Source organism: Rhinopithecus roxellana, chromosome 10 (assembly GCF_007565055.1).
Source record: "Rhinopithecus roxellana isolate Shanxi Qingling chromosome 10, ASM756505v1, whole genome shotgun sequence".
NCBI lineage: Eukaryota > Metazoa > Chordata > Mammalia > Primates > Cercopithecidae > Rhinopithecus > Rhinopithecus roxellana.
The window spans coordinates 4584892-4604519 of NC_044558.1; the positions used below are offsets into that span (position 1 = coordinate 4584892).

The 19628-nt window shown below is 40.4% G+C and overlaps 1 protein-coding gene across 1 annotated transcript in view; it reads right to left on the reverse strand.

The window, feature by feature from the left end:
* Positions 1-19628, reverse strand: part of NDUFA9 (NADH:ubiquinone oxidoreductase subunit A9) — a 39216-nt gene that overhangs the window by 12223 nt on the left and 7365 nt on the right. The window contains exons 4-8 of the mRNA XM_010359159.2: positions 18205-18296; positions 16894-17035; positions 13435-13537; positions 7328-7395; positions 6044-6120 (exon numbers count right to left, since the gene is read on the reverse strand). Coding sequence (XP_010357461.1) covers positions 6044-6120; positions 7328-7395; positions 13435-13537; positions 16894-17035; positions 18205-18296 — 482 coding nt within the window. The remainder of the gene's footprint in view (positions 1-6043; positions 6121-7327; positions 7396-13434; positions 13538-16893; positions 17036-18204; positions 18297-19628) is intronic.

A 19628-nucleotide genomic window follows, 5' to 3' on the forward strand; every position in this document is an offset into this window, starting at 1 on the left:
GACTACAGGCGCCCGCCACCTCGCCCGGCTAGTTTTTTTGTATTTTTAGTAGAGACGGGGTTTCACCGTGTTCGCCAGGATGGTCTCGATCTCCTGACCTCGTGATCCGCCCGTCTCGGCCTCCCAAAGTGCTGGGATTACAGGCTTGAGCCACCGCGCCCGGCCTCATTCATTTTTTGAAGGGTTTTTCGTGTCTCTATCTCCTTTGGTTCTGCTCTGATCTTAGCTATTTCTTGCCTTCTGCTAGCTTTTTAAATTTGTTTGCTCCTGCTTCTCTAGTTTTTAAATGTGATGTTAGGGTGTCGATTTGAGATCTTTCCTGCTTTCTCTTGTGGGCATTTAGTGCAATAAATTTCCCTCTACACACTGTTTTAAATGTGTCCCAGAGAATCTGGAACATTGTGTCATTGTTCTCATTGGTTTCAAAGAACATCTTTATTTCTGCCTTCATTTCGTTATTTACCCAGCAGTCATTCAGGAGCAGGTGGTTCAGTTTCCATGTAGTTGTGCAGTTTTGAGTGAGTTCCTTAATCCTGAGTTCTAATTTGATTGCACTGTGGTCTGAGAGACTGTCATTTCTGTTCTTTTGCATTTGCTGAGGAGTATTTTACTTTCAATTATGTGGCCAATTTTAGAATAAGTGTGATGTGGTGCTGAGAATAAATTATATTCTGTTGATTTGGGGTGAAGAGTTCTGTAGATGTCTATTAGATCTGCTTGCTCCAGAGCTGAGTTCAAGTCGTGGATATCCTTGTTAATTTTCTGTCTCATTGATCTTTCTAATATTGACAGTGGGGTGTTAAAGTCTCCCACTTTCATTGTGTAGGAGTCTAAGTCTCTTTGCAGGTCTCTAAGAACTTGATTTTCGAATCAGGGTGCTCCTGTATTGGGTGCATATATATTCAGGATAGTTAGCTCTTCTTGTTGCATTGATCCCTTTACCATTATGTAATGCCCTTGTCTCTTTTGATCTTTGTTGGTTTAAAGTCTGTTTTATCAGACTAGGATTGCGACTCTTGCTTTTTTTTTTTTCTTTTTTTGCTTTTCATTTGTTTGGTAAATATTCCTCCATCCCTTTATTTTGAGCCTATGTGTGTCTTTGCACATGAAATGGGTCTCCTGAATACAGCAAATTGATGAGTCTTGACCCTTTCTCCAATTTGTCAGTCTGTGTCTTTTAACGGGGCCATTTAGTCCATTTCCATTTAAGGTTAATATTGTTATGTGTGAATTTGATCCTGTCATTATGATGCTAGCTGGTTATTTTGCCCATGAATTGATGCAGTTTCTTCATAGTGTCAATGGTCTTAAGAATTTGGTTTGTTTTTGCAGTGGCTGGTATCAGTTGACCCTTTCCATGTTTAGTACTTCTCTCGGGAGCTCTTCTTGTAAGGCAGGCCTGGTGGTGGCAAAATCTCTCAGCATGTGCTTGTCTGTAAAGGATTTCACTTCTCCTTTGCTTATGAAACTTAGTTTGGCTGGATACGAAATCCTGGGTTGAAAATTCTTTTCTTTAAGAATGTTGAATATTGGCCCCCACTCTCTTCTGGCTTGGAGGGTTTCTGCTGAGACATCCACTGTCAGTCTCATGGGCTTCCCTTTGTAGGTAACCTGACCTTTTTCTCTGGCTGCCCTTAATATTTTTTCCTTCATTTCAGCCGTGGTGAATCTGACAATTATGTGTCTTGTGGTTGCTCTTCTCAAGGAGTATCTTTGTGGTGTTCTCTGTATTTCCTGAATTTGAATGTTGGCCTGCCTTGCTAGGTTGGGGAAGTTCTCCTGGAGTATTCCAAATTGGTTCCTGGTTCCATTCTCCCCATAACTTTCAGGTACACCAACCAAATGTAGATTTGGTCTTTTCACATAGGCCTATATTTCTTGGAGGTTCTGTTCGTTTCTTTTCACTCTTTTATCTCTAATCTTGTATTTTCGCTTTATTTCATTGAGTTGATCTTCAATCTCTGATATCCTTTCTTCCACTTGATCAATCCAGCTATTGATACTTGTGTATGCTTCACAAAGTTCCCATGCTGTGGTTTTCAGCTCCATCAGGTCATTTATGTTTTTCTCTAAACTGGTTATTCTAGTTAGCAATTCATCTAACCTTTTCTCAAGGTTCTTAGCTTCCTTGCATTGGGTTAGAACATGTCTACTTCTGTCAAATCATCAAATTCATTCTCCATCCAGTTTTGTTTTCTTGCTGGTAAGGAGTTGTAATCCTTTGGAGGAGAAGAGGCTTTCTAGTTTTTGGCATTTTCAGACTTTCTGCACTGGTTTCTCCCCATCTTCATGGATTTATCTACATTTGGTCTTTGAAGTCGGTGACCTTTGGCTGGGGTCTCTGAGTGAATGTCCTTTTTGTTGATGTTGATACTATTCTTTTCTGTTTGTTAGTTTTCCTTCTAACAGGCCCCTCTGCTGCAGGTCTGCTAGAGGTCCACTCCAGACCCTGTTTGCTAGGGTATCACTGGCAGAGGTTGCAGAACAGCAAAGATTGTTGCCTGTTCCTTCCTCTGGAAGCTTCGTCCCAGAGGGCCCCTGCCAGATGCCAAACAGATTTCCCCTGTATGAGGTGTCTGTTGGCCCCTACAGGGACATATCTCCCAGTCAGGACACATGTGGGTCAGGGACCCACTTGAGGAGGCAGTCTGTCCCTTATCACAGCTCAAATGCTGTGCTGGGAGATCCGCTGCTTTCTTCAGAGCTGCCAGGCAGGGACGTTTAAGTCTGCTGAAGCTGCACCCCCAACTGCCCCTTCCCCCAGGTGCTCTGTCCCAGGATGGTGGGGTTTTATCTATAAGTCCCTGACTGCGGCTGCTGCCTTTTTTTCAGAGATGTCTTGCCCAGAGAGGAGGGAATCTGGAGAGGCGGTCTGGCCACCGTGGTTTTGCTGAGTTGCAGTGGCCTCTGCCCAGCTTGAACTTCCTGGTGGCTCTGTTTATACTGTCAGGGTAAAACCACCTTCTCAAGCCTCAGCAATGCAGATGCCCCTCCCTCCCAAGCTCATACGTCCCAGGTCGAGCTCAGACTGCTGTACTAGCAGCGAGAATTTCAAGCCAGTGGATCTTAGCTTGCTGGACTCTGTGGGGGTGGGACCCACCAAGCCAGACCACTTGGTTCCCTGGCTTCAGCCCACTTTCCAGGTGAGTGAAAGGTTCTGTCTCACTGGCATTCCAGGTGCCACTGGGGTATGGAAAAAAACTACTGTGGCTAGCTCAGTGTCTGCCCAAACAGTTGCCGTTTTGTGCTCGAAACCCAGGGCCCTGGAGGTATGGGCACCAGAGTGAATCTCCTGGTCTGTGGATTGCAAAGACAGTGGGAAAAGCACAGTATCTGGGCCACAGCGCATGGTACAGTCCCTAATGGCTTCCCTTGGATAGGAGAGGGAGTTCCCCGATCCCTTAAGCTTCCCAGGTGAGACGACACCCCACCCTGTTTTGGCTCACCCTCCTTGGGCTGCACTCCCACTGTCCAACCTCCCACTGTCCAACCAGTCCCAATGAGATGAACCGGGTACCTCAGTCGGAAATGCAGAAATCACTCGCCTTCTGCATCAGTCTCACTGGGAGCTGCAGACTGGAGGTGTTCCCATTCGGCCATCTGGCCAGCAATCCTTGTTTTATAACTTTTACACTGAAGTGTCAGAACTATTTTAATTTTTTCATGTACAGTGCGAGGTAGGAGTCTAAGTTCATCTTTTTTTAATGTGGATATCCCAAAACCATTTGTTAAAAAGACTATCCTTTCCCCTTTGAAATGCCATACCACCTTTTTCAAAAATCAGTTGTCCATAAAGATTTATTTCTGAACTGTCAATTCTGGTTAATTCATCTATATGTCAATTTTTATGTCAGTACCACACTATCTTGATAATTACAGCTGTTAAGTTTTGAAATTATGAAACTTAATGGTTTTGTCTATTGTCAGTCTTTGCATTACTATATAAATTTAGAATCAATTTATCAACTTCTGCAAAAAAGTCTGTTGGAATTTTGATAAAATTAAGTTGAATTCGTTGATCAATTTGAAGGAACTTATCCTTTTAATCATACTGACTCATCCAATCCATAAACATGGGATGTCTTGTTGCTTATTAGGTATAATACAACAAATTTAATTGTTAAATTTACACTTAAATATTCTATTATTTTTGATGCTGCTGTGAATAAAATCATTTTCTTAATTTTATTTTCAGATTGTTCATTTACTAGTATATATTCATTTTTCTATGCTGATTTTATACATCGTGATTTTGCTGAATGTGTTTATTCATCATCACAGTTGTGTGTATGTATTAGTGTGTATCAATAGGTATTTTATGAATGAATGGCAAATAGAATGGATCAACATAATATAACTCATAACTACAAAAAACCTAGGAGTTAAATTACAGTCTATGCCACTGCCTTAGCCTCAAAATATCAGAGGAAAAAGCAAAGATTTTTTCCTGGAGTTGAAGAGACAAGAAATGTGTAGATGTGTATCTACAATTTCAAGAGGAAAAATATCTACATGGCAATGTCTAGTATTATTTTTCCCATCATTACACCAGACAAGAATGACTTACTGGAGCCCAGACAAGAGGATAGTGGCTGGGCAAAGGTAAAAAGAAAAATGTGCAACTCATCCAGAGTGGGAGCAAGTAAAGTTCACAAAGCCATTTCTGCTCATTTATTCTCTGAAATCCTAGTCCATGTACCTCTTCACTAGAAATAATGTCTTTTGTGTTGAGTATTTTATGAAACCTGTATTGAATATATTGAATTGCAATTCTTCCCTAGACTATATAACTGATTGCATGCTAATGTACCAAACTGAGAACTAAAAAGGAGAAATATGTTTCACAGCTGCTAGTTGACATGGAAAACCAAGAGCTTTTCACACTGAAAAAAGTTGTTTGTTAAATAATAATAGTGCAACATAACAATGTATAGCTTCAGAATTCTGGGAATATATTCTATGCCTCTTGGCTGAAGGAGAAAAGTGTCCTTTTCCTCTAGAGGCAAATATTTCTTAGGAATTAGGCTATCCCTTAATTACTGAGCCAGATACTTCACTTTCACAGATGCCAACTGTCACTAGTGTGCTTCACAGAATCACAGTGTTCTGAACCACTTACTAGATGAATTTGATACCTCTCAACTTGGCAAATGAAGTCTTAGTTTTTGACTTTTAGTTAATTCAGAAAAAAAAGTCCTAAGCTTAGCTGTGACATGATTTAGTAATTTCAGATAAGTCACGTAGCTTAACTGCACCCATTTTTTTCTGAGAGCAAATTTTAGCAAAGAGCATAAAAGAAATAATCAATCTTGCATAGCACTAGTAATTGTGCTATAAACCACCCATTTTCAGTATCTGGGGTCATTGTGATACTCCATCAAAATTAATGTGGTTTTATAACCATACTCACTCCCTGAAAGTGTTTTGTTTGTGTTTTAGAATTTACAGCAATATCCTTTTATATTTAAAAACATCACTGGAGGCCGGGCGCAGTGGCTCAAGCCTGTAATCCCAGCACTTTGGGAGGCTGAGACGGGCGGATCACGAGGTCAGGAGATCGAGACCGTCCTGGCTAACATGGTGAAACCCCGTCTCTACTAAAAACTACAAAAAACTAGCTGGGCGAGGTGGCGGGCGCCTGTAGTCCCAGCTACTCGGGAGGCTGAGGCAGGAGAATGGCGTAAACCCGGGAGGCGGAGCTTGCAGTGAGCTGAGATCCGGCCACTGCACTCCAGCCTGGGCGACAGAGTGAGACTCCGTCTCAAAAAAAAAAAAAAACATCACTGGAGTAGTACAAAACCATCTCTAAGGGTCACGGGACTAAGTATATGTAATAGTTTAGGGCACTGGTTCTCAGACTTTGGTAACAGGAGAATCATTCATTAAAGTAGATTCCAGGTTCCCTCAAATTCTGATTTAATGCAAGCAATGAGGAGATTCTGATATTATAAAAGTGCAACAAATAAATCTGTTAGTAACTAATGTAGATATTGATTCCTTCATTATAATAGCACATTTTTAAATTCAAACTCTAAGCACTTACCCAACGAAAGCAAAGGTTTTCCCGCTGGCGTCGGGATCCTTAACTACATTAACAATTCCTTTGGACACATCTACGACCTATAAGAAATTATAATATATGTTTAAGTAATTGTTGAAAAAGAGAGAGAACGGGAGATGGAGAGATAGAAAGAAAGGAAAGAAGGGAAAAAGGAGGGAAGGAAGGAGAAAGGACGAAGGCCACACTGATCTCAACAAAGAAAATGTGAAATTAAAATAATGGCATTATCTATTCCCAGGAAGCTTCTTAAAAGAATGAGTCTTCCCAAGAGCTCAAATAATCCCTGCTATCCAAGTATTTTCCAAGTACGTATAATCCAAGGCTCAGCCAAGTATTTTCTGTAGTAGGAATGCACTTACCCTCAGATAGCTTGAGGCCTTTCTGATTTGCTTTTGCCCACAACTTGCCAAGCTCATCTCTTACCACTCCCAACTCTCTTATTAACCATCACAAACTATTAGGCTGAACCATATGGAATTGCTAATATTCTACCATTTTGATTTTCAAAAATAGTAATAGTGATTTTGGCCCCCAGGGGACAGTTGACAACTGTCTGGAGTCCTTTTCAGTTGTCACATCTGAAGGATGTTGTGTGACTGGCGTCTAGTGGCTAGAGGGTAGGAATGCTGCCAAACATCCTTCAACAACCCCCATAACGAAGAATTATCTGGCTCAAAATGTCAATAGTGCCACTACTGAGAAAACTTGGTTCAATCTAACATGGAACCCAACATGCTCTTTCACCTCTGGGCCCCTGTATATACTGTTCCCTCCACATGCAATACTCTTCCCCAACTCCCTTCATCAGGCTTACCTTTAGTCATCTTTAAGGTTTTACCCTAAACGTCCTTCCTTCTGAGATGCCCAAGTCTAGATTAGGTGCCCTTCTGATGTAATTACATAAAACCCTCTCCTTATCATAGCACTCACCACATTGTACAATAACTGCTTTATTTATCTGCCTCAGACTGAAAGCAATTTGAGAACAGCAATTTGTGTCTATCTAGTTAATATCTTTATTTCCCTAGTGATACGTGACATGTATGATGTGTCTAGCACATTAGGAGTTCAATAATTTTTTCTTAAATGAATAAACAAGACACAGAGAAGGCATGTACCTCTTAAGGAAACTGAGAGGGAGCTAGCTGACACAAGTTGACAAAGAAAATGACAGAGTTACTAAATTAGGACAAAACCAGAAACCTGATCACTCAAATCTGAATTCATCAAAAATCCCTTTCTGACCCCCTTCATCCAAGTACTTACATATACTGGTTGTTTAACTGTCTTCCAGCCCAAAGAAGCAAGGGGTATAGGACCAAACTGATGCATATCTAGAGGAAGAAAGAATGAGAACTATACTGAGAAGGCTTAAGTTGCTATAAGACCCAACAATCTTTTTTTTTTTTTTTTTTTTTTGAGACGGAGTCTCGCTCTGTCGCCCAGGCTGGAGTGCAGTGTCCGGATCTCAGCTCACTGCAAGCTCCGCCTCCCGGGTTCACGCCATTCTCCTGCCTCAGCCTCCCGAGTAGCTGGGACTACAGGCGCCCGCCACTTCGCCCGGCTAGTTTTTGTATTTTTAGTAGAGACGGGGTTTCACCGTGTTAGCCAGGATGGTCTCGATCTCCTGACCTCGTGATCCGCCCGTCTCAGCCTCCCAAAGTGCTGGGATTACAGGCTTGAGCCACCGCGCCCGGCCAAGACCCAACAATCTTAAGATTAACATAATTATTGTGCATAACAGAAATAATATAATGAATGTAGCTGACTCTGAGGAAGTAAATGCACTTACAAAAGGCAGTCATTAGCTTTCCAGATAACAAACACGGAAAATAAAAAGGCCAAACGTTTAAAACCGTGAAGAACAAAGAATAGAGGTCAAATGGCTTGACAACTAGTCTGCTCTGCAATGCTAAAGGCATCACCATGCCCAAGACTGGACTCTAGCTGCACTCATTCTAAGGAGAAACACAGAACTCTTCCTCCTTATCATACTTACCTGTTGATACGGCAACAGAACAGATGAGCTGTCTATCTAGTTAATATCTAGATGCGTTCTGCTGCTGTATCCACAGATGAGTGATACAGCACATCTGTAAAAAAAGGGCCTGATGGAAATATTAGTTGATATATGGTGCTGGCACAATTATTCTGCTATTTGAAAAAAACCGTGAGATAATGTTTTAGTTCTCACCACAAACTAAAACAAATCCCAAGTAGTTTAAATGTTAGGTTAAAAAAGTTTTTATTATTTTTTTTATTAAAGCATTTAAGAGTAGAAATTAGGCCGGGTACAGTGGCTCATGCCTGTAATTCCAGCACTTTGGGAGGCCAAGACGGGTGGATCACAAGGTCAGGAGTTTGAGACCAGCCTGGACAATATGGTGAAACTCCATCTCTACTAAAAATACAAAAATTAGCTGGGCATGTTGGCACACACCTGTAGTCCCAGCTACTTGGGAGGCTGAGGCCGGAGAATCGCTTGAACCCGGGAGGCAGAGGTTGCAGTAAGCCAAGATCGTGCCACTGCACTCCAGCCTGGGCGACAGAGTGAGACTCCGTCTCAAAAAAAAAGAGTAGAAATTATTCACAATAATACAATAAAGAATAAAATACTTAAAAATAAACTTTATCAAAGTGGCAAAAGACACATAGGCTGAAAACCATAAAACACTGCTGAAAGAAATTAAAGGCACAATTAAATGGAAAGGCATCCCAAGTTCATGGAATGGAAGACTTAACATTGTCAGGATGTCGCTATGGTTTAAATATGTTCCCTCCAAAGTTCAGACGTGCTCCCTCATGAGTGGGATTAAGGATCTCATAAAGGAAGCTTCATGCAGCATTCACCTAGCTTGCTCTTCTCGTCTTCTGCCATGTGGGGATATAGCATTTGTCCCTTTTACCCTTCCACCTTATACCATGTAAGCACATAGCAAGAAAGCCCTCACCAGATGACAGCACCTGGATCTTGAGATTCCCAGCCTCCTGAACTGTTAGAAATAAATTTCTCTTCTTTATAGATTACTCAACATTTGTTGCACCACAAAATGGACTAAGACACATGTCAATTCTACCCAAAGCAATCTCAGATTTAATGCAATCCCTATCAAAATCCCAATGGCTTTTTATTTTTGCAGAAATATAGAAAACTGCATCCTAAAATTCATATGGACTTTAAAGGGATTCCTTTAAACAGCCAAAACAATCTTGAAAAAGAACAAATTTTTGGAAGTCTCACACTTTCTGATTTCAAAACTTATTACAAAGGCACAGTAATCAAAACAGTGTAGTGATCAAAACAGTAGCATAAAGACAAACATACAGAGCAATGAAATAGAGAAAAACAACTCTTGCATATATGGTCAAATGATTTCCAACAAAAGCACCAAGACCATTCAATAGGGAAAGATAATCTTTTCAACATACTGGATCTCCACATGCAAAAGAATAAAATTGGACCCTTACCTCATACCATATACCCAAACTAAGTCAAAATGGATCAAAGACCTAAACCTAAGAGCTAAAACTGAAACTCTTAGACAAAAACAAAAGGAGAAAGCTTCATGGCATTGGACTTGGCAACGACTCCTTAGACACAATACTAAAAGCACAGGCAACAAAAGTAAAAATAGATAAACCTGACTACATCAAAATTAAAAACTTCTGCGCCGCAAAGAACACAATTAACAGAGTGAAGAGGCAAACTAAAAAATGAGAGAAAATTTTACAAATCACAAGTCTGATAAGCATTTAATGTTCTGAATAAATAAACTCCTACAACTCGATAACAAAAAATAAACAACCCAATTTAAAAAATTAGCCAAGGACATGAATAGACATTTCTCCAAATAATAAAGTAGCCAAAAAGCACATGAAAAGATGCTCAATGTCACTAATCATTAGGAAAACATAAATCAAAACCACATTGTGGCCAGGCATGGTGGCCCATGCCTATAATCCCAGCACTTTGGGAGGCTGAGGCAAAAAGACTGCTTGAGGCCAGGAGTTCGAGTTCAGCCCGGGCAAGAGGGCAAGACCTGTCTCTACAAATATATTTATATATTTTTAGCCAGGTGTGGTGGTACATATCTGTAATCCCACCTATGTAGGAAACTGAGGCAAGAGTATCCCCTGAGCCCAGGAGTTTAAGGCTGCAGTGAGCTGCGATTTTATCACTGCCTAGGTGACAGAGCAAGACCCAACCTCAAAAACAAAAACAACAAAACCACACACAATGAACTACCACCTTACAACCATTAGGATGGCTATTATCAAAAAACCAGAAAATAACAAATGTTGACAAGGACCTGGAGAAACTGGAAACTTTGTGCACTGTTGGTGGCAATGCAAAATGGCGCAGCCACTATGGAATACACTATGGTAGCTTGTCGAAAAAGTAAAAATAGATAAACCACATGATACAGAATTCCACTTCTCAGTACATACCACAAATAACTGAAATCAGGGATATTTCGTACATCCATGGTCACTGCAGCATTATTCACAAAAGCCAAAGGTGGGAAGCAACCCCAGTATCCATTGATGGGCGGCTTATTAGACAGAATGTGGTAAACACAAACAACAGAGTATTATTCAGTGTTCAGCAGGAAGGAAATCACATCACACGGTACAACATGGATGAACCTTGAGCATATTATACTAAGTCAAATAAGCCAGCTACAAAAAGACAAATGATGGATGATTGCACCTATATGAGGCGGTCAAATTCATAGAAACCAAAAGCAGAATGGTAGTTGCCAGGGGCTGGGGGGAAGGAGGGAACAGGGAGTTGTTTAAGGGGTACAGAATTTCAGTTTTACAAGAAGAAAAAGTTCTGGGGATTGGTTGTACAACAATGTAAAACTGTATTCTTATAAATAGTTAAAAGGGTCTTAATCCTGTCTCAGTCTTAAGACTCTGAACTCCAAAGTCTCATCCAAATATTATCTAAATCAGATATAGATAAGACTCAAGATATGGGTCATCCTGAGGCAAAATTCCTAACTATGAACATATGAAACCAGACAAGTTACGTGCTTCCAAAATACAGCGGTGAGACAGGCATAAGATAGACATTCCTATTCTAAAAGGAAGACGTAAGAAAGAAGAAAGGGTGACAAGTCCCAAGCAAGCCCAAAACTTAGCAAGGTAAATTCTATTAGATTTTAGAATCTAATCAAAAACACACACAATGAAATACCACCTTACAACCATTAGGGTGGCTATAAAAATCAAGAATAATCTTCTCTGCCTAGACGCATTGCCTTCTAGATTCACAGAGGTGGTAGTCTCACCTTCAGGACCCACTGAAGCGGTAGTTCTAACTTCCAGGACCTACTGGGGCAGTAGTCCCACCCCAGTAGCTCTGCTGGGCAGACGGTCACACCTCAAAGGTTCCAGAGGGCTACCGTCCCAAGGATCAGGCAGCTGTACCTCCAAGACTCTGGGTGGTCCCACCTCCAAGGCCTCTGACACAGACCATATGGTCTGTTTAAAGTGAGGCAATGGCCCCATCCTTTGAAACCAAAGAGGTGGTTCTAAACATCTCTGAACCACTTTTGGGGTCATTCTTCCCTTTTCTTGAAGAATAGCTCAAATTCACCGCCAAATAGCTCTATGGTCTGGTTCTGTAGGATATCAGAAGTCTGACAGGCTTCTTTCATTCTGCCCCTTCTAGTTCAAACTGGTGGTGACTTTGCTGATGTAATCTCATCTCTATTCCTGGTTTCTGCTGAGATAGTTTATTAGTTTGTGAGTTGCATCCACAATCTCATCAAATGGTTGTTCAGCCATACTCTTAGTGTTCTCTTCAAAACAAGCTTTCGCATTTTTTGCAATATGGATAAGCTGAGAATTTTCCAAATCTTCAGGTTCTAGTTCCTTTTGCTTAACAAGTCCTTCTTCATTTCATCTTTCTCTCTTTTTGTATTTTATTATAAGCAGTCGGGAGGAACCAAGGCATTTCTTCAATACTTTGTACTTAGAAATCTTCTCAGCTGAATAAACAATTTCATCACTCACAAGTTCTACCTTCTACTAGAACACACACAGGTCAGCCAATTTCTTTGCCATTTTATAATATGGGTCACCTTTCCTCTAGTTCCAATGACATATTATTCATTTTCATCTGAGACCTTACAAAAATCACCCTTAACGTCCATATTTCTACCAGGTACCTCAAAACTCTTCTACCCTCTACCTTTACCTAGTTGCAAAGGCACGTTCACATTTTTAGGTATTTGTTACAGCAGCACCCCACTTCTTGGTACCAAAATCTACTTTGGTCTGCTCAGGCTACCACAACAAAATACCATCAACCGGGTGGCTTGTACAATAAAAATGTATTTTCTCACAGATCTGGAGGCTGGCAAATTCAAGATCAAACTGCCAGCCAGTTTGGTTCCTGGTGAGGGCTCTCTTTCTGGCTTGTAGACAGCAGATTTCTTGCTGTGGCCTTTTCTCAGTATGTGCACACAGGGAGAGAGAGATCTCTCTTTTTGCCTCTTCTTATAAGGCCACCAATCCTACTGAATTATGACCTCATCCTTATGGCCTCATTTAACCTTACTTACCTCCAAAAGTCCTAACTCCAAATAAATTCACAATGGTGTTAAGGCTTCAACATACGAATTATGAGGGGGCACAATTTAGCCCATAGCAGATGGGAAATTTTATACTACGTATATTTTACCACAGATTTTTTAAGTAGAAATTATTACAGATGTTAGGTGGACACAAGCAACAGGGGGAAAAACAAGATAGAAACATCTAAACTGGTTAAACCAATATCCAGTACAATGGAATCCACACTGTGGAATACTATTCAGCTACATAAAGAAATGAGGTATCAAGCTACGAAAAGAAATGAAAGAACCTTAAATGCATATTGCTAAATGAAAGAAGTCCGCCTAAAAAGGCTACCTACTGCATGATTCTAACCATATATATAATATCCTGGAAAAGGCAAAACTACAGAGACAATAAAAAGGTCAGTGGTTGTCTGGGGTTGGGGGTAGGTAGGAGGGTAAGAATCAATACGTATAACACAGGGAGGGGATTTTAGGATAAAGAAACTATTCCATGTGATATTCGAATATCTGCCAAGTCACAGAGTTAGCTGGGCCAAGACTTAACCTCAAGTCTCTGACTCCCAAGTTCATGCTCTTTCTATTAATCTAAGTTGCTTCTTTTGATATGGAATATAACAAAGACTACACTGACTACGAAAATACAAACTTAGGGGAGAAAAAGGCAACTAGGAAAGAAAAAATATATCCTGAGTCTGTCAATCAGAGAAAACTGTTAGCTTGAGCAACTTCAACTTGGTTAATCAGTATCCCTCTCTTCTACCATCAAGAAAGAATACGTACGTGCAAAAGAATTAAGGAATCTATCCTCTCTTCCAAAGATGTCTGACGGCTTTATGATAATGGCTTCTGGAAATGCATCTCTCACTGCTTTCTCTCCAACAGCCTAAATGACAATCAGACAAACTTGTTTTGAGTTTTGAGACAAGTGAATAAAGCATCCACTCTTTCCACTATTAAGACACGACTTGTATTTCAAAGGTGATATTTTCCTCCAGATAAAGGTAATCGTGTAATTCATAAAACTCAGTTACACAGAACTTTTAAAAAATATAATCCACAAAAATGTCCTGCACCTTATAGCTTTGGTTGGGTCTCTTCCTATTTTTTTATTTTAAGGGAAGCTTACATTGAAGAAGGAGAAAAATCAAAGTAGAATTTTTTCAGCCTCCATTTTTCCTTCGATTTACAGATTCTCTAGTTTGTGTCAACCATCTAGCAGCCTGCTAGGAAAAGGACAGTATGGTGGCAGTGGGCTACAATAATGGAAGCGTCAGCAGTACCTACATATCCAAAGGAGGTGGGGATAGAGTCACTAATCTTCCTGATCTCAATTGCTGTACCATCCTTACTTGTTATCATCTCCTAGCCTCCTAGGCAAGCCTTCTTGTTCGACGAAGACATCAGCACCTGATTCAGTCTTCCTTTCTACTTCCACCACCACTGGGGGGACATCAACGTCCAAGTGGGCTTGGACTTCTCAGGTTCTTGAGCTGCTCAACTCCAATGACCTCCTCTTCCTTCCACCTCTACCATTCTTAACTCAGTTTCACCACTACCATATCAACATCTAGAATTGCTCTTCTTCTGAGCTATTACATGAAGACATCCTACTCTTGGATGTCCATTTCCTACAATTTCCAGCCTGCTTGTTCTTTGTTCATCTGCTCCCAGGATACCTGTTTCTCAACCTTCTCAAGAACTCTAGTATACTGAATCTGCTTCCCCTGTATCAGCTCTTCCGATTGTTCCTGTCCTCCCCTCTGAATTCCAGATTAGGTCCCACAGGCCATCTTCTCATCACTCTCTTGCCAACATTGCAAACCACCCTTTGTCCTTTACTCTAGCCACCAGGCAAAATTCTAATCCTAGAAGAACTCCATTTGCCTCCCTTGAGCCATGTACTCCTACTGCCTTGAGCAGCTGGCAGGAAAACAAATCAATAAAAATCATGAATTGGTACCACTATAAATTCATGCCTCCAATTTTTACCGGGCCCTCAACATTTTCCCAAAATCGTGTTTTCCTCCTCTAATTAATTTACTTTCCCATGAGTCAATCTGAAATATTTTCTATTCTATTCAAATTTCAGACATCCCTTTCTTTTCTCTTCCTTCCAGTTAATGACTTTGCCTTCTAATAAAAAAAAAAATATAAGGCAGTAGAGGAAAAATCACCTCAAGCTCTCACCACTAAATCTACAAACTCTGGTATATAAAGCACAATTTTCTCCTTCTGTCTTACCTGATGGGAGGAACAGTGCCACTTCCCATGCTTTAGAGCTCATGTCCTTTCACTTTCTCAGGAACCTGTGCAATTTACTGTCTCTTCCACACCTTCAGCTTCACTCTTTTTACCAGCATCTCCCTACCAGCATTTAAACAATGTAGATCCTCTACCTTAAAAAACAAAATAACAACTCCACAGCCCCCTCCAGCTTCTATCCTCTCAGTCTTTCATCTTCCTCTTGCCAGTCAAGCTACCTGAAAACGTACCTATCCTTACCATTCCCACTTCCTCAGTTCCAACTCACTCTTCACTCACCCGCATTCTGGATTCTGCTCCAACCTTTGCACTGAATCTATTCTTGATAAGATCATCAATGACCTCCAAGTCAGTAGATCCAAGGTGACTTTACAGTTATCATGTTGCTTGACTTCTCAATGGCATTCATAAGGATTCACTTCCTCCTGTGAGACTGTCTTGCCATGGCTTCACTAGCACTGTACTCTCCTGGTTTCCCTTCTGCCTTATCATGTCCTGCTTAGTCTTTCTGTTTGATTGGTTAGGGTTTCTACACGTGCTTCCTTCTCTACCAGATTACCAACCATTGGTATGTTCTGGGCCCAATCTGAAACTCCCTTCTCAATCTTCAGCCATCTTCATCCCTCTCATTACTTCAATTAACAAGAAATGCTGGTAACTCCCACATTTCTGTCTCCAACCCAGACCTCTCTTCTGACCTCTCTTCTGACCCTACATACCAGTTACCTGGAAGATTGACACACATCTGAAATGCACCTGAAACATGAGTCCAAAACTCAATCATCTTCCATTCTCTCAAGTCAAATAGTGCTCCTCAATCTTTGCTGCCCTTGGAATTACCTAGAGAGAGTTAAAAAATACTGGTGCTGAAGGTGCAAGCCCAGAAATTGTTTTAATTGGTCTGCAGCACAGCCTAGGCATCAGAATTTTTAAAAGCTCCCTCAGTGGTTTTAATGTGCAACTAAGGCTAAGAGTCACTGCCCTAGAGCCTAATCCCTCTCAAGTATTTCCCATCTTATTCAACAGTACTATCATCTACCCAGTGGCTTCAGCCAGAGGGCTGGACATCTTTGACTCTTCTCTCTTCCTCACCATTGACACCTCCCATTTCCTTCCAAACAGTCATGAAATTCTGATGATTTTATGAAGCTTTGGGCAGAGGCAGGCACAAGTATTCTCTTATTTTCTCTCCATTTACTACTGTAGCCACAGTGCTTAATACAATATGTGATACATAGTAGGTGCTTAATGAATAGTTTATCCAGTAAATTAATGTGGCGAGTCAAAAATTTGGAACCATTATCAAGGAACTCTGTTGTCCTTATCAGTATGACTCAAAACATCAGTATGTCTCCCATGTGGCAGAATCCAAATGTTAAGCATACGTCAGACACTGACAGCCCTCCTGAGTCCCTAACAATGAACGTGTTTCACTTAGGTTACAGACTGACACCAAACTACAGTGGTCAGTCTCTAGGTATGGCATTTCTGGGAGTAAAAGGAGCATAAGTACTATGTGAATAGGCATCTTCCCTGGCAAACATTAATCCCTGTCACTCTGAGCCTTCACATTGCCCCTTTAAGAGTGGCATAAAACCACTACAATCAAGGGGTGAGAAAGAAACATGGTCCTTTAACCATGGTAGATGACACAGGTATGATTCCTTTGGCAGAAATCTGTGATGGCTTCTGTATAATTCAGTGATGCCCCAAAGAAACTTTAAGTATCTGAATGCCAACAGCAACATAGTCTAGCCAACTCTGAAGCCCCTTAACACAGTTCCCTGCAAACAGAAGGCAATCAATCAAAATGTCAAAATATCACACACACACACCCTTAGTTCTGGATACAGGGAATCAGAAAACCTTTTAATTCTAGATATGTTGATGATAAACCCTTCTCACTGAAATCATGTTTCAAATGGGCCAAGAAACTCTGGCTCTGTGAACCACTTCCCAAATCAAGTTGTTACTTACCTTATTTCTCAAATATCTAGAAGAGCTTTTAATATTCGCATTCAGATGTGAAACATGAATGAATTTTTCAACTCCAGCTTCCTTGGACACTTGAGCAATTGCCTGGGGAATCTTCACATAAACATCCTCAAAATCGAAGTTTCTGGAAGAAAAAAAAAATAAAAGAATTGGTTAAGAACTCCAGACACAGGCTCTCAAAGCTTTATGCGATAAGTTGGTTTTCATAACAGTATTGAAATTCATATTACTTAAATTTTTAAACAGCAATGATTTAACTTAAAGCTAAATTTGGCCAGGTGTGGTGGCTCACGCCTGTAATCCCAGCACTTTGGGAGGCCAAGGTGGGTGCATCACTTGAGCCCAGGAGTTCTAGACTAGCCTGGGCAAAAACTGTAAAACCCTTTCTCTATTTCTAAAAAAAAAACCTTTTTTTAATTTTTTTAAGCCAAAATTATTTTTTAAAAAAAGTTGACAGCTCTGCGCACTGTCATTACTCTACACCATTTAAGGCCTACTCTAAGTTAGAAATCCAGTATACATCATGTTCTGCATTATCAAGGAATCCTGAGGCTGAGGCCCTTTAAAGAAACCTGGCTGTACTGGTTGCTGAAGTGTTAGGAATCACTTCTCACCCCTGGGACTTTGTTTCCCACAAGGGAAAAAAAAGAAACTAAAAAAAGTCAGTCAACAATTTCATTAATATTAACTAAATGTTTACTCTGTACGATATACTATGTTAATCATGAGGGGGGACAAAAAGTTGAATAAGACCCCTAATTCATCAAAGAACTTATAAAATATTTGGTGAGAAAGACATACATTAAAAAACTAAGTCAAACTTTAATGCTAAAAAAAGAAGTGTAAACAAAGTGTTGTGGATTATAGGATTGAAACATTATTTGTTAACAAACAATCCACACAAAGAACTGTTCAAATTAGTCCTCACGCCATCTTCAATTAACAACACAGAAAAGACATCTAGAACACTGTCTACACAAGAATAACCAATGTTCAGCTTGCTAAACAGCAGAAGAGGCAAAATCCTATTTCCTAACCCCATCTCAAAGGGACTAATCCAAACACAGGACCAACACCAGCCATACCAATACCACCTACTGGCTTTTTTTGGGCAGTATATCACACTGCTGACTTATACCAGACGGGTGTCACTGGGTATGCAAGTGATTGTTCAACCCTTATTCACTCGTTGAAAATGTCACTGTGATAGCTGGCACATAGAAGTGTCCAATGAAGGTCTATTAAACCCTAAGAAAGACTAAAGCAAAGAAGAAACGAGAGTCAAAGACTTACTTGGTTTCCCAGTCTCGTCCAATAAGATTGATGACCACATTGCTGTGTTCCACTGCTCGTCGGATAGAATCTTTATCTCTCGCGTCCCATTCCTATAATAGCAGAAAGCAATCGGATGAAAACATACGGGTATACCTCAGCATTCAACACTTCTGCAGCCTCCTCAACGCAAGGTTCCAAGTGGGCCATCTGCTGTAGTCGTAAGATGGTGCCATTTCATACAAGCTCCATTTATTACAAGAGAAATTATGTCTCAAACTCCCTGCTGATTCCCTTACTCTTTTGGAGACAAACAGGTAAAAGTACACTTTACTCAGGTAATCAAATGACAGAGCTAAAAAGGAGGCTATTGATTTTTAATGGAGCATATTTGTTTTTGTCCACCCAAGTACTCCTTACTAAGTTTGAAAAGAAACCCAGTAAACCAAGTCTCCAACTCTGAAATATAGCCAAAGAAGCAAGGCTCATTTGGGAGATAAGAGACTTTCCCTTCTTGACAGCAACCACTCACAGACTGAAGATAGGAAGAGTGTCTTTTAAAGACCAGTGTTAGTTGGGGAGATTCATGACTATTTTCTTATTTCCTTTTAATTCTTTCCTCTTTTATAACCCCAGATCCAGTAATTTCTACATTAACAACATAAAAACAAGAGTCAAAGGGAACTACCTAAAACTTCAGGGTGAGCCAAGGGCAGGTTTCTATAAGCATTTCAATGGAAGATAACAAGTAAAAAGAATTTCTTAGCACCAAATAAGTGCACATGCATGGGTCAGTGCAATGGGAAGGAGACGGAGCAAGAAGGGAAAAGAGAAAGAAAGCGGGGATGAAAGACAGAGAGAGAGAACTAAAATGTCTGTTTAATTTAGAAAAAACAAACTATGAAATCAGATTCAACAACAAAAAGATGAAGTCCCAGCAGGAAGAACCAGTTAGGACTGATGTTAGAAAGTGGGTTAAAAGACAGTCTAGAAAAGTGGCTCTGGAATCAGACACACAGAAATGCAAATCCCAGTTTGCCATGTACTAACTTGGTACAAATTATCTCTTCAAGTCCCATGTAAAACTGGAAAACACATCTTACCTAATGAGGTTATTATGACAATTAAGTGAAATACACATAAAATCTACAGCAGTGAGTGACGTAATAAAAGAAAACCAAATTTTCAGGGATAAGGCCCAAAGGCACACAGTCAGGTGGGTAAACCAAGTGGTCATTCAGATAGCAGTTGCAAAGACTAAAGTGGGGAACATCAGCACCTCACACCCCAAATAGTCCTTCTCTAAAATAAACACATAAACTCTAAACATATAAGCCTCAGAGTTCCCTGTGGTCTTGCTCGTCCAAACATGCTCAGAGCACACATCGATGCTAGACACTCAGGAAATAAACCTCTGCAGAGATAATGGAACAGGTATCATTTGG